General features: G+C 42.6%; 1 protein-coding gene across 1 annotated transcript in view; it reads left to right on the plus strand.

The window, feature by feature from the left end:
* Nucleotides 1-11244, plus strand: part of LOC133015727 (ryanodine receptor 3-like) — a 114995-nt gene extending 103751 nt beyond the window's left edge. The window contains exons 86-106 of the mRNA XM_061082993.1: nucleotides 162-242; nucleotides 336-424; nucleotides 518-646; nucleotides 773-877; nucleotides 1905-1986; nucleotides 2168-3486; nucleotides 3664-3722; nucleotides 4239-4413; nucleotides 4517-4603; nucleotides 4708-4902; nucleotides 5867-5997; nucleotides 6097-6139; nucleotides 6277-6404; nucleotides 6516-6576; nucleotides 6688-6834; nucleotides 7897-8031; nucleotides 8125-8281; nucleotides 8516-8580; nucleotides 9246-9346; nucleotides 10089-10140; nucleotides 11149-11244. Of these exons, the coding sequence (XP_060938976.1) occupies nucleotides 162-242; nucleotides 336-424; nucleotides 518-646; nucleotides 773-877; nucleotides 1905-1986; nucleotides 2168-3486; nucleotides 3664-3722; nucleotides 4239-4413; nucleotides 4517-4603; nucleotides 4708-4902; nucleotides 5867-5997; nucleotides 6097-6139; nucleotides 6277-6404; nucleotides 6516-6576; nucleotides 6688-6834; nucleotides 7897-8031; nucleotides 8125-8281; nucleotides 8516-8580; nucleotides 9246-9346; nucleotides 10089-10140; nucleotides 11149-11244 (3437 nt within the window). The remainder of the gene's footprint in view (nucleotides 1-161; nucleotides 243-335; nucleotides 425-517; nucleotides 647-772; nucleotides 878-1904; nucleotides 1987-2167; nucleotides 3487-3663; nucleotides 3723-4238; nucleotides 4414-4516; nucleotides 4604-4707; nucleotides 4903-5866; nucleotides 5998-6096; nucleotides 6140-6276; nucleotides 6405-6515; nucleotides 6577-6687; nucleotides 6835-7896; nucleotides 8032-8124; nucleotides 8282-8515; nucleotides 8581-9245; nucleotides 9347-10088; nucleotides 10141-11148) is intronic.
* Nucleotides 11245-11908: the final 664 nt, after the last annotated feature.

Consider the following 11908-nt stretch of genomic DNA (forward strand, 5'->3'; position numbering starts at 1 on the left):
TTTTGTGTTCTGAAAACATAGTGCCCATAATTTGACAAATAGACAGCAGCTTTATGAGTAAGTAAAAGCTATGCAAGCTCCGCTGCCTGTACTGGCGTTACAGTGATGCTCTGACCTTCTCATCGCTGAAACAGACAGTTAATCTCTTTTCCTGTCGTCAGGTTCCAAGGTTCTGCAGAACGATGAGTTCACTCAGGACCTCTTTAGGTTTCTGCAGCTTCTCTGTGAGGGCCACAACAATGGTGGGTGCCCTCTTTTCCTGATACACAAAAACCTACTCACTCTCCAGGCTGCGGGTTGAGAATCTACTCCTCTCTAACCTGTCATTGTTTTAGATTTTCAGAACTTCCTGAGAACTCAGACAGGGAACACAACGACAGTCAACATCATCATCAGCACCGTGGACTACCTCCTCAGACTCCAGGTAGGATATTTAAGATTGATACAAAATTATATTTTACGTATTCATCCCTCGTCTTTAACTTGCCCAATCTATTTTGCATTTCTCCTCCAATAGGAATCCATCAGTGATTTCTACTGGTACTACTCTGGTAAGGACATCATCGACGAGGCCGGTCAGCGGAACTTCTCCCAAGCTCTGGCAGTGGCCAAACAAGTCTTCAACTCATTAACTGAGTATATACAGGTATGATTATATCACAGTGTACTGCAACACAAGTATAACTAATACAAATCTTAATGACACCACATAAAAAATCTGAAGTTCAATTAATATTACGTATTGATCCTGGGATCTGCTCTGTGTCTCCAGGGTCCGTGCATCGGGAACCAGCAGAGTCTGGCCCACAGCAGACTGTGGGACGCTGTGGTGGGATTCCTGCACGTGTTTGCCAATATGCAGATGAAGTTATCACAGGTATAAACTGTTTGATTGCATTGAAGGGAAGATGTTGCAATGTGTTTGTCACTGGATGACAGAAAGTAATTACACTTTTGTTGAGCTACTAGTACTTTAACTGTAGTATATACATTTTATACCACTCTATACTTCTACTTCACTATATTTCAAAGGGAAATATTGTAATTGTAAGCCACTACTTGTATTTGACAGCAGTAGTTAGTATTCTTTGCAGATTAAGATTTCCCTTTATCATATTATGCAAGTTTACAATTTGAAGCGACATCTTCTGTGAAGTCCTTATTCCCCCTCCATTGTATGGATGTGTGTGAGGTTAAACTGTAGACCCACGTGTTCTCTCAGGCTTTTGTCCATCGTTGTTTTGTATTTACTTTTATTTTATACTTTTATTATATTTAATTTTATTGTATTTTTTAAGCATTTTTTAGGAATATATCTTAACATCTACTCCTCTTTGCCAGCCACAGGCTCTTTTAGAATATCTTTTGCCAGTAGAGGGCTCTCCAGGCCAAATGATAGCAACCTCCTCTGCCACTCCAGCAGTGACACATATACTTCCACTCAGCTATGTGATGTATGACTTCATCCATAATTTTTTCCTCCGTACCCCCATATGGCAGCGGTGGGATGTAATCCAACCATCTAACCTTATCTGGATGTGACAGTAGGAGCCGGCAAGAACGAGAGCACAGGTGGAGGAGTTTTTGAATTAAACTCATCAAAGTATGCCTCCGATTTATGGCATGCTAAATACAGTCTCCACGGAGACCCTAAATGAGTCAGGCTGACCCGACCATCTGCTTCTAGACAGTGAAATACAATAACCCTGGTGCTGATGGATGGATGTTTCCAAGAAAGGCCTTCTGGGCCCCAGCAGGTCCATCGTGGGCCCCTCACAATCACAGACGGCCTTGATCTCTCCAAATGCAACTTGGGGATATTAGACAGTGCCTTTACAATGTAATCTGTATGATGTAGTATGATGTGAGTCACAAGGTTTCCCCTTTCTGTCCACTTCTAACAGGACTCCAGTCAGATTGAATTACTGAAGGAGCTGCTGGACCTGCAGAAGGACATGATCGTTATGATGCTGTCTCTACTCGAAGGTAAATGACTCGCATACTCTATGAGTTACAAGGATATTGTCTCTTTTTTATGACTTTCATCAAACTCTTCTGTTTGCCTGGGCTGTAATTTAATATTTACAGCAGCAGCTTTGCTTAATCTCTACAGAGTGTCCCTCGTGTTTACCGACTGATTTTGCTCTTTTTCTCCATCACTTCACAGGAAACGTTGTCAATGGCACCATTGGCAAACAAATGGTGGACACTTTAGTGGAATCTTCCAGCAATGTGGAGATGATCTTGAAATTCTTCGATATGTTCCTCAAGTTGAAGGACTTGACCACGTCCGACAGCTTCAGGGAGTATGACCCTGAGAGCAAAGGGATCATCTCAAAGAAGGATTTCCAGAAGTCCATGGAAAACCAGAAGCAGTACTCCCAGTCTGAGATTGAGTTCCTCCTCTCGTGTGCCGAGGCTGATGAGAACGACATGTTCAACTACGAGCAATTTGTGGAGAGGTTTCACGAACCCGCCAAAGACATTGGCTTTAATGTAGCCGTGCTGCTGACCAATCTCTCTGAGCACATGCCTCACGACGCTCGCCTCTCAACGTTCCTCGACCTGGCAGAGAGCGTTCTCAGCTACTTTGAACCTTATCTGGGTCGCATCGAGATCATGGGGGGAGCCAAGCGCATCGAGAGAGTCTACTTCGAGATCAGCGAGTCGAGTCGGACCCAGTGGGAAAAGCCTCAGGTGAAGGAGTCCAAGCGACAGTTTATCTTCGATGTCGTCAATGAAGGCGGCGAGAGCGAGAAGATGGAGCTGTTTGTTAACTTCTGCGAGGACACCATCTTTGAGATGCAGCTGGCTTCTCAAATTTCCGAGCCCGACCCGGTGGAGCGACCGGAGGAAGATGAGGAAGACAGCCAGGGTGTCATGGAGAACCAGGAGGAGGAGGAGGAGGAGGAGGAGGACATCATGTTAGAGTCTTCATCTGCCTTCACATTCGCCTGCATCTCTTTGAAAAAAAGCCTCTGTCACTTCCGCCAAATGCTAACACTGAAGAGCATGAAGCGGCGGTACAGGAAATTCAAGAAGATGAGCGTGAAGGAGATGGTGCGCAGCTTCTTCTCCTTCTTCTGGATGATCATCACTGGACTCTTCCACTTGGTCTACAGCCTGATTTGGGGTTTCTTCCACATCTTGTGGACCAGCATGTTTGGCGGTGGCCTCGTTGAAGGGGCTAAGAATATGAAGGTGACGGATATTTTGGGCAACATGCCGGATCCTACTCAGTTCGGCATCCATGGAGACGTGCTGGAGACAGAGAAGATGGAGGCGAGCGAAGCGTCAGCGTTGGCGCAGCTGGGTCAGATGGCTCAGGGGGAAGCGGCGGAGGCAGACCTGATGGCCGAGCTTCTGAACATACAGTCCAAAAAGGAGGGGAAGCATGGGGCTGAGCCGGGGCTGGGGGATGTGTCTGAGGTGGTGGTGGGGGACGCTCCATCCATCGCCAGTGCTGTCAGGCAGAAGAAAGCACAGGTCGGTAATCACATTAAATCAAACGGAATGATGATAGCTCTCTTTCTAATCACGCCTTAACTACTGGATACTTAAACACAACAACAATTGTGTCAACAATTAATTTAAAAAACATTTGTCCTCATACCAGTACAACCTGTTAAAGTAACAGATGGTCATTAAATGTCTTTGTTACAGATGGCAGCGAAGACGAGTCCTGTGAATGGAGACTACAAATCAGATTCAGAGAAAGGAGAGTGAGTGTTGAGCTTTGAATTGTGTGTTGTTCATCCTCAGTAGCAACCGACGGAATATGAGCTAAGGGCCGGAAAAAGACTCATCCAAGTGTGTGTGTGTGTTTGTGTGTAAACAGTAAACACCATTATTTATATATGTAAAATGATCATCTATTGTGCTTCTGTAGTTTCGCTCCTCTCTTAGGGCACATGGATGTAAATTTCAGTCAGACAACCCGCTTTATACATGGTTCTTGCAGCAGCAGATCTTAGTTAGAGTTTGCTTGGATGCTGGAGTGGTGGAGGGGGCTGACTGGACAGGCAGCAATACTGAAACAGGGCAGCAGAGGCACTGATAAGCAAAGGCAGAAATGAGAAATCTATGAGGCTTGAGTAAGCTGCCTAGAGGATGTGTAGAGCGAGGCACGTCACGTGAGCAGAGCCGTGCAGCTGGAGTCGACTGCCTGAACTAGCTCACAACCATCGCTCACAGTTGCGTGTATGTGTGTGACACTAATAGAAGATTTATCGTTGCAGTTCGGAAGATGGGGAAAAGAAGGACCATGACAAGTCCAAAGATGAAGGCCCTCCAGAGCCCCCCGCACCGGAGAAGAAAGCCCCGAAGAAAAGGCTCGGCCCGAGAAAAGAACCACCAGAGGCCTTCATGGCCAGCTTCTTCGCTGGCCTGGAAATCTACCAGACCAAGATGCTGGTGAGATATCTTAAAAAGAGTCTGATCTTTCAAGCGCATCTTGGTAAGAGAACAAAAATGAATTTGATTAACAAGTCTTAAATCCAAATGATTATTTTCACAGAACTACCTTGCCCGAAACTTCTACAACCTCCGCTTCCTGGCACTTTTTGTGGCCTTTGCCATCAACTTCATTCTGCTCTTCTACAAAGTAAGATTCTAGTCAAGCCCCAATTCTATGAATAAAGTAATCAAAGTCTGTAGATTGTTATAAGCGCTCAGGTGAAAACTCAGAAATGCCTTCTTGTCTGTCAGGTAACCGGTGATTACACAGACGATGAAGACCCCTGGAATGGTCAAGGCAGAGCCGGGGAGGAGGAAGATGAAGGGGCGGTTGAGTACTTTGTCCTGCAGGAGAGCACAGGCTACATGGCGCCAACGCTTCGCTGTCTGGCAATACTACACACCATCATATCTTTCCTTTGTGTAGTGGGATACTACTATCTGAAGGTGCAGCATCAAAAATACACTCAAATCACTTTTTCTTCGTTTGGGTGACTATTAGATACAGTGTGAGGATTTAAGCAAAATAAGATTTTGTTTCATGCATTTATTTAGCATTTATGAGCAAAAATATGAACATTTGACATAATTTACAAATATCCATTGGACACATTGATGAGCTATTTAGAATCCAAGGTCCAAGGTCGCTCTGATCTCACAAAATCCTTTTTCACCCTTTCAAATTTGGCAGAATTGTTCACTCTGATAAGATTTGGGTGGTGAAATGGTCAAGTTAGCCTCACAAAATGTTTTAGTCCTTTTGAATAGGTCAGATCTTAATCTTCAAATTTGACCAGTTGTTACTCTGACTCAAAGGTCAAAGGTCTTGATGACCCTAATTAGTCTGGAGCTTGTTGAACCTTATACTTTGTGAAGCACTCAGTTGTTTCAAATATGTTATATAAATAAAATTGACATTGTCGTTGGAAAAAATGTATGTAGACTGAAACTGCACTGGTTGATGGCAGGGGTGCAACCCCATTGCAGGAATTCCAGTCTTAACAAAGATAAGAAAGTAGAGACTAAAACAACAGCAATCAAAACAAAAACAAAAAAATCGGGTCATAAAACAGAGGGGAATAAAAGTTAATTACACAGAAAATAAAACGGCTGGATGTCAAACATTCATAAAAGCTTTGTGATAATAAAACATGTTTTGAGAAGAGATTTAAAAGGCACCAGGGATTTTGTCTTTCTGATCTGAATTTTTGGGGCAAAACCCGGCTCCCACTTAGTCAGCAACAGAGATCTGGGAACAACCAGCAGACCACACTCACACAAACACACTGTCCTGTACTTCCCTCTCAGTGTCAGCAGTAAACAAGCTGGCTATGCAGTATATTGAAAAGAAATGGGCATTATATCCTTCACTGGGCAAATGATGCAGGCAAATTCTCTGTCTGTGTGAAAGGTTCCACTGGTGGTGTTCAAACGGGAGAAGGAGATAGCGAGGAAGCTGGAGTTCGCCGGCCTCTACATCACGGAGCAGCCGTCTGATGATGACATTAAAGGGCAGTGGGACAGACTAGTCATTAATACACCGTGAGTAAAAAAAACAGCTCCGGTATTAAACTCTCTGACTCATAATCTTGTACAAACAAATGTTTAATGCCGGGTTTTTTTTCTTCTTTGTTTTATCAGTTCATTCCCAAACAACTACTGGGATAAATTTGTCAAACGGAAAGTAAGTGGCTTATGTGATTTTGTTTTTTGTTTTGTGTTAATCTGTTACGCACACACAGAAGATTAACCGAATCTGGTGACATTTACTAAATGTCAGTGTAACAGTGTCGTCGTCTCCTCTGTTCCCGCCGCTCGTAGGTGATCAAAAAGTACGGAGACCTGTACGGAGCGGAGAGGATAGCAGAGCTGCTGGGTTTAGATAAAAGTGCCCTGGATTTCAATCCAACAGAGGAAACTGTTGCCAAGGAGGCTTCACTGGTGTCATGGTGAGAGATTAGACGGATAAAGAGTGGAGACGGGCCAGAAATGAATTGAACCAAAAATAGAGGTCAAACTGAAAATACAAACCTCACGTATCAACTTTTCTCTGTTGCCAGGTTGAGCTCAATCGATACCAAGTACCAAGTGTGGAAATTGGGAGTGGTGATCACAGACAACGTAAGTTGGAAATGGCAGAGTGAAAGACTTTTATAGACGGATGGTGGATAGATGATATAAAGACTGGACAGATGGATCCTGATAAACCCCCTCATGTTGTTTCTCTCTCAGTCTTTCCTGTATCTAGTATGGTACACCACCATGTCCATTCTGGGCCACTACAACAACTTCTTCTTTGCCGCTCATCTCCTGGACATCGCCATGGGCTTCAAGACCCTCCGCACCATCCTGTCCTCTGTCACGCACAACGGCAAACAGGTGAGGAGGAGGAGGAGGATGCAGGTCTTCTACTAAGCAGCAGGGGTCACTACAGAGTTAAAGGTTGAGCTTTGGTATCACTAGTGTCAAGCCTGTGTCAACCAAGCTTTGAGATATATTGTATAAGATCAAACTTTGAAGTACTTACAGTCATTATGGCTAACATGTTAGCATACTTTAACATATTTAGACATTAACTAGATCCACAGCAACATGTACATGCTATTGAATTTATGTGTCTGGTCACATGACTAATCTTACTTTACTCCTCCACTTTCTTCCACCATCTTATAAATATCTTATGTTAATAATAAGAATTAAAGTAAAAGGGAAAACTGGGACATGCATCCTTTATGCATCTCTGACTCAAATTCCTTCATTTAATTCCCGTTTTTGGACTCTCACTTCTTGCAGAGATTCTCATGACTGACCAGAGGCACAAATCAAAATTGAATGTCACCTCAATATCCAAGGGTGGACACACACACTCCCACACACCCACACACATACACACACCTCCAACACTCCGCTGCCTGTGGGCGGATCAATTGAGCTGTCAATCCCAATGCAGTTTACTGCCGCTCCCACTGTTGTTGCTGTTCAGGTCCACAAGTAAAAATCAATGTGTGAGCCGTGTCTGAACAGAGCTTTGTGTCAGATGTGAAATATAAAGCAGCAATTTACTTTTATTCACTGCGAATAAGTGAAGTTTTCCTTCTCTCAACTACCTCGTTTCTCGACTCGTGCGATCGTACTCCTCGTGAGAGTCTGCAGCTTTTTATCTTTGACCAGTGTGTTCCGACTTGAAGCTTGAATTTCATTTCACTTATTTATTTAGGACGTGTTAGCCAGCTGGCTTTTCAACCGCAGTCATATGGAGAGATGTATTAGTTAGAGCCCAAAATCAACAAACAATAACAATAGAAATAGCACTGACAATTTACAACATACAAACCATGCAGCACACTGCAAAACCCCAATACATTAATACAGTGATGTAATATATAAGCATAGATTAATATATAATAAGTCAACTTAAACTGTGTGATTCCAATGGTTCAGCTGGTGTTGACGGTGGGCCTGCTGGCAGTAGTGGTCTACCTCTACACTGTGGTGGCCTTCAACTTCTTCAGAAAGTTCTACAACAAGAGCGAGGACGAGGACGAGCCGGACATGAAGTGTGATGACATGATGACGGTAAATATTACTCACCCATTTTTAAAGAGGTTCCTGTTGCTCATGTTCGTCTTGGAACGTTACGTCCTGACCCCCCGCTGTGTGTTTGCACAGTGCTACCTGTTCCACATGTATGTTGGGGTGAGAGCCGGGGGGGGCATCGGGGACGAGATCGAGGACCCGGCGGGCGACCCGTATGAGCTCTACCGCATCCTCTTCGACATCACCTTCTTCTTCTTCGTCATCGTCATCCTGCTGGCCATCATCCAGGGTGAGCTCAGGAGATACTCACACAATCTTTAACAGAGAAAACTCATTACTCGATTACTCAAGTATGTAAATAAATCTCTGTGCAATGCTTCACATCGCAGTAGCACGTGCATCTCACACTCCAGTCTACATTTTCAGGCAGTGAGGGTAGCCGGGTTGCTGCTGCATTCATTTCACACACACACCCCCCCACAGTATATACGATATGCTCACTGCACTTCCTTTGTGGCTGCAGGTCTGATCATCGATGCCTTTGGCGAGCTGAGAGATCAACAGGAACAAGTGAAAGAGGACATGGAGGTGAGAGGACATTTCATTCTCACTTGCCGACCCAGGAAGCAGGGATGGAAAGATGATGGGGGTTTTGTGCTCTGAAGGACAAAATGTGTGATGGTGAATTCATGTGTAGAATAAACAAATATATAGATAATAAAATCATGATGTCTTACCTAAACATATTAACTAGAAATTCTCCCATATGCCCTTTATGTCATGTTATTTAAATACATTTTTATGTGTGAATCTAACAATAGACTTATACGACAAAAACAAGGGAAAGAGTTTATTTTTGCAAACGGTACTTTGTCTCAAATGACAGTGATATTTTACAGAAAACATATTCCTTAACGTTAACACTCTGTTAGACAGGTCAATTACTTTCCTCCCTGGCCAAGTTGATTTAAGACATGTGGCCTACTCTTGTTTTTTTAGGCCTTCTGTTTAGCAGATGAGGGTCAGAGTGCACTTTAGGCCAGTTTTTTGGTTCTTCAGAGAAAATGGAAAATAAACATTTAATTTAAAATATGATTTTTGCCTGTTACTTGATGCTAGCTTCAAGTAGTTTACATCGTATCCCTTTAAATACAAGAATAACCATAATTAAAGGCGAATTTATAATGAGACAAATAAACCTTATGTCAGACTGAGGAATGTGTTACAATCATCATTTTCAATTCTGTCCTCAGACCAAATGCTTCATATGTGGGATCGGTAACGATTACTTCGACACGACACCGCATGGATTTGAGACTCACACCTTACAAGAGCACAACTTGGCAAACTACCTGTAAGTGTCTCACCTCAAATCATTTTACCTTTGACTACAAATGTAAACAAATCAAAATCGTCCCCTGTCACAAGCGTGTGTTGCCTCTTTTCAGTAATTTAACCACATGATTGATGGCTTGTGCACATTAGCACACCATCAGGGCCACGGTCTCTAACAGACGCAGTGATCCAGATCACTACGTGGCTTCAGCTCCTCTTTCCACTTGTCTCCTTGTTTCCCCTGCGCTCCTCCGCTTATCCAGTGTCTCTCTGACGCCTCTGAGAATAGAAGGTCTCAGTCCATTTGCGCTCAATGTCAGCCGGCCAGAGGATATGAGAGCGACCTCATTATGTTGCTTCATTACTATTTAATGCCAGGGAACTTTATTGGAAAATAGGTTTTGGATGGCGTGCTCTCATGCACTATTCATCGTGATTTGGCACGCTGTGATGCCCACAGAGCTACAGCGGCTCGCTGCCATTTACACTTGATGTTGGGAACAACAGGTGATTCTGTGACGGAGACAGGTTGGTGTTTCTTTGTTTAGACACTTGCGTCAAAATGTGCAAAGCCTCCTAGTGACACAGAGGTTGACATTTCCTGTGAATTCGGAGTTTGGGAAATGAAGTGAGGCACAGTGACGCTTCTAGTTTCTGTGTTGTGCGTTTGAACTGAGATAGGAAGTGAAGGCAGGAGAATGTGACCGCTTACTGTGACGTATGTGTGTTTCTTCTGATTGGCCTGTGGTTTTTCTCTAAAGGTTTTTCTTGATGTACCTTATCAACAAGGATGAGACAGAGCACACCGGTCAGGTACAGTATGATCATCTGTCTTCCACCAATTAAAATAATCAATTACCCTCCTGTCAATGTCAGAGATACTCTTGGGGTGTGTGCATCTAAATATCTAATCACACTGAAGGATTATGTGGTGGTACGGCGCTGTCACACCAAAGCAAAAAGGTTCTTTGTTTGAATACCGTTTGGGGCAGGGTCTGTCTGTGTGGAGTTATTATTTTACCCCCATGTCTGCGTGTTTTTTCTCTGTGAACTCCCACAGTCCAGAGACATGGATGGATGCAGCTGTTTCCCCACAGCTTAACTCCAGGCCTGTATTTGTGGTCTGCATAGTGTTAAATAAGATATGATTGCACCGAGAATTTTTTTCTAACCAGTGTAGTTTCAACACAAATAGATTTAGATTAAATAAAACAGTAGCTTCCTCTTTCAGTCGTCCTAGATTTTATATAGAAAAGATTACCTACTTGGCTCAAATTTATAAAAATATGATAAGCATATTTGATGACCTAACCATTACTATGACATTCAAACATATTGAGGAGATTTTGTGGTGTATTTTTGTATTTTGATGACAATTTTTCATAGTTATTATAATAATAATAATAATAATAATAATAATAATGGCTAAATCACACTAGTATTATCTGATGTCGACAGCTTTGCAAGGACAAGCAGAGTTTGAAAGATTTTTTCCAGATTATCATGAATTAATTACAGTTGAATACATTTGACATAGACTTGGCTTTCTTGGCTGCTCTCATTATATTATTATATACAGTTATTCCACCAGCTTTAAATGTAATGTCCTGAATCTTAAGACTGTGTTAATTATGTAAATTGTAATTATTAATTTGAAAAAACGATTTAGCTGTTTAAAAAACAAAACATGAAAAAGATCAATTGTTCAGCTCTAATCCACTGCCTGTTTTGTTTGCATGCGATAATGTCCAAAAGTTTAATAACTTTTCTTCCACTAACTCTTGAAATTGTTTTTGTATGTGTGTGTGTGTGTGTGTCCAGGAGTCATATGTGTGGAAGATGTACCAGGAGCGGTTGTGGGATTTCTTCCCAGCTGGCGATTGCTTCCGCAAACAGTACGAAGATCAGCTCGGGTAGAGCAGACGCATCCTCTTTACCTCTATCAATATTCAGTGGGCTGCTGGAATTTGTAGTGCTACATGCAGCTTCTGGACTACAACACTACACAGTCATCCCACCAGCGGAGAAAGAAGGCAAAACTAGTTTTTATCTAAAACATGAGAAAAGTCTTCTTCTCCGGTCGGCCGTACCTTTGTCACCGTTGGTACAGTGCCCGTCTGCGAGGAAATGAGCTGTAACCAGACATTTCGATTTTTATTTTTGTTTTGGGACTCGTTTTTTGACAGCGTGTTGCCTTTTACCCCACATAACCCCAAATCATTGCACAATATTTTATTTTGTCTTTTTTGAGGAACACTGGGTTGTGTGGGGTTATGGGACAATGTGTCGGTCACATTATGCACAAGAACCCAACTTCAATATTTTGAGGATGTTGAACTTGAGACTTAAAGCCAAAAGAAAAGCAGAGAAGTATAGTAGATTTATGTTGTGTGCAAAAATGTGATATGGAAAAGTTGTGTTCTTCAGGTGTTGTAACCGTGAGATGAAGTTTTAGAATGATGTGGAAAAAAAGGTTTATGTAGGATTTTAAAAAATGCCTAAATTTTTTCATGAAGTGCCTTACTGTACTGTAACTACATTACAATGAAGCTATGCAAGACTTTTGTTTATTTCTTTATTG

The sequence above is a fragment of the Limanda limanda genome, chromosome 12 (genome assembly GCF_963576545.1).
Source record: "Limanda limanda chromosome 12, fLimLim1.1, whole genome shotgun sequence".
In the NCBI taxonomy this organism is placed as follows: Eukaryota; Metazoa; Chordata; class Actinopteri; order Pleuronectiformes; family Pleuronectidae; genus Limanda; species Limanda limanda.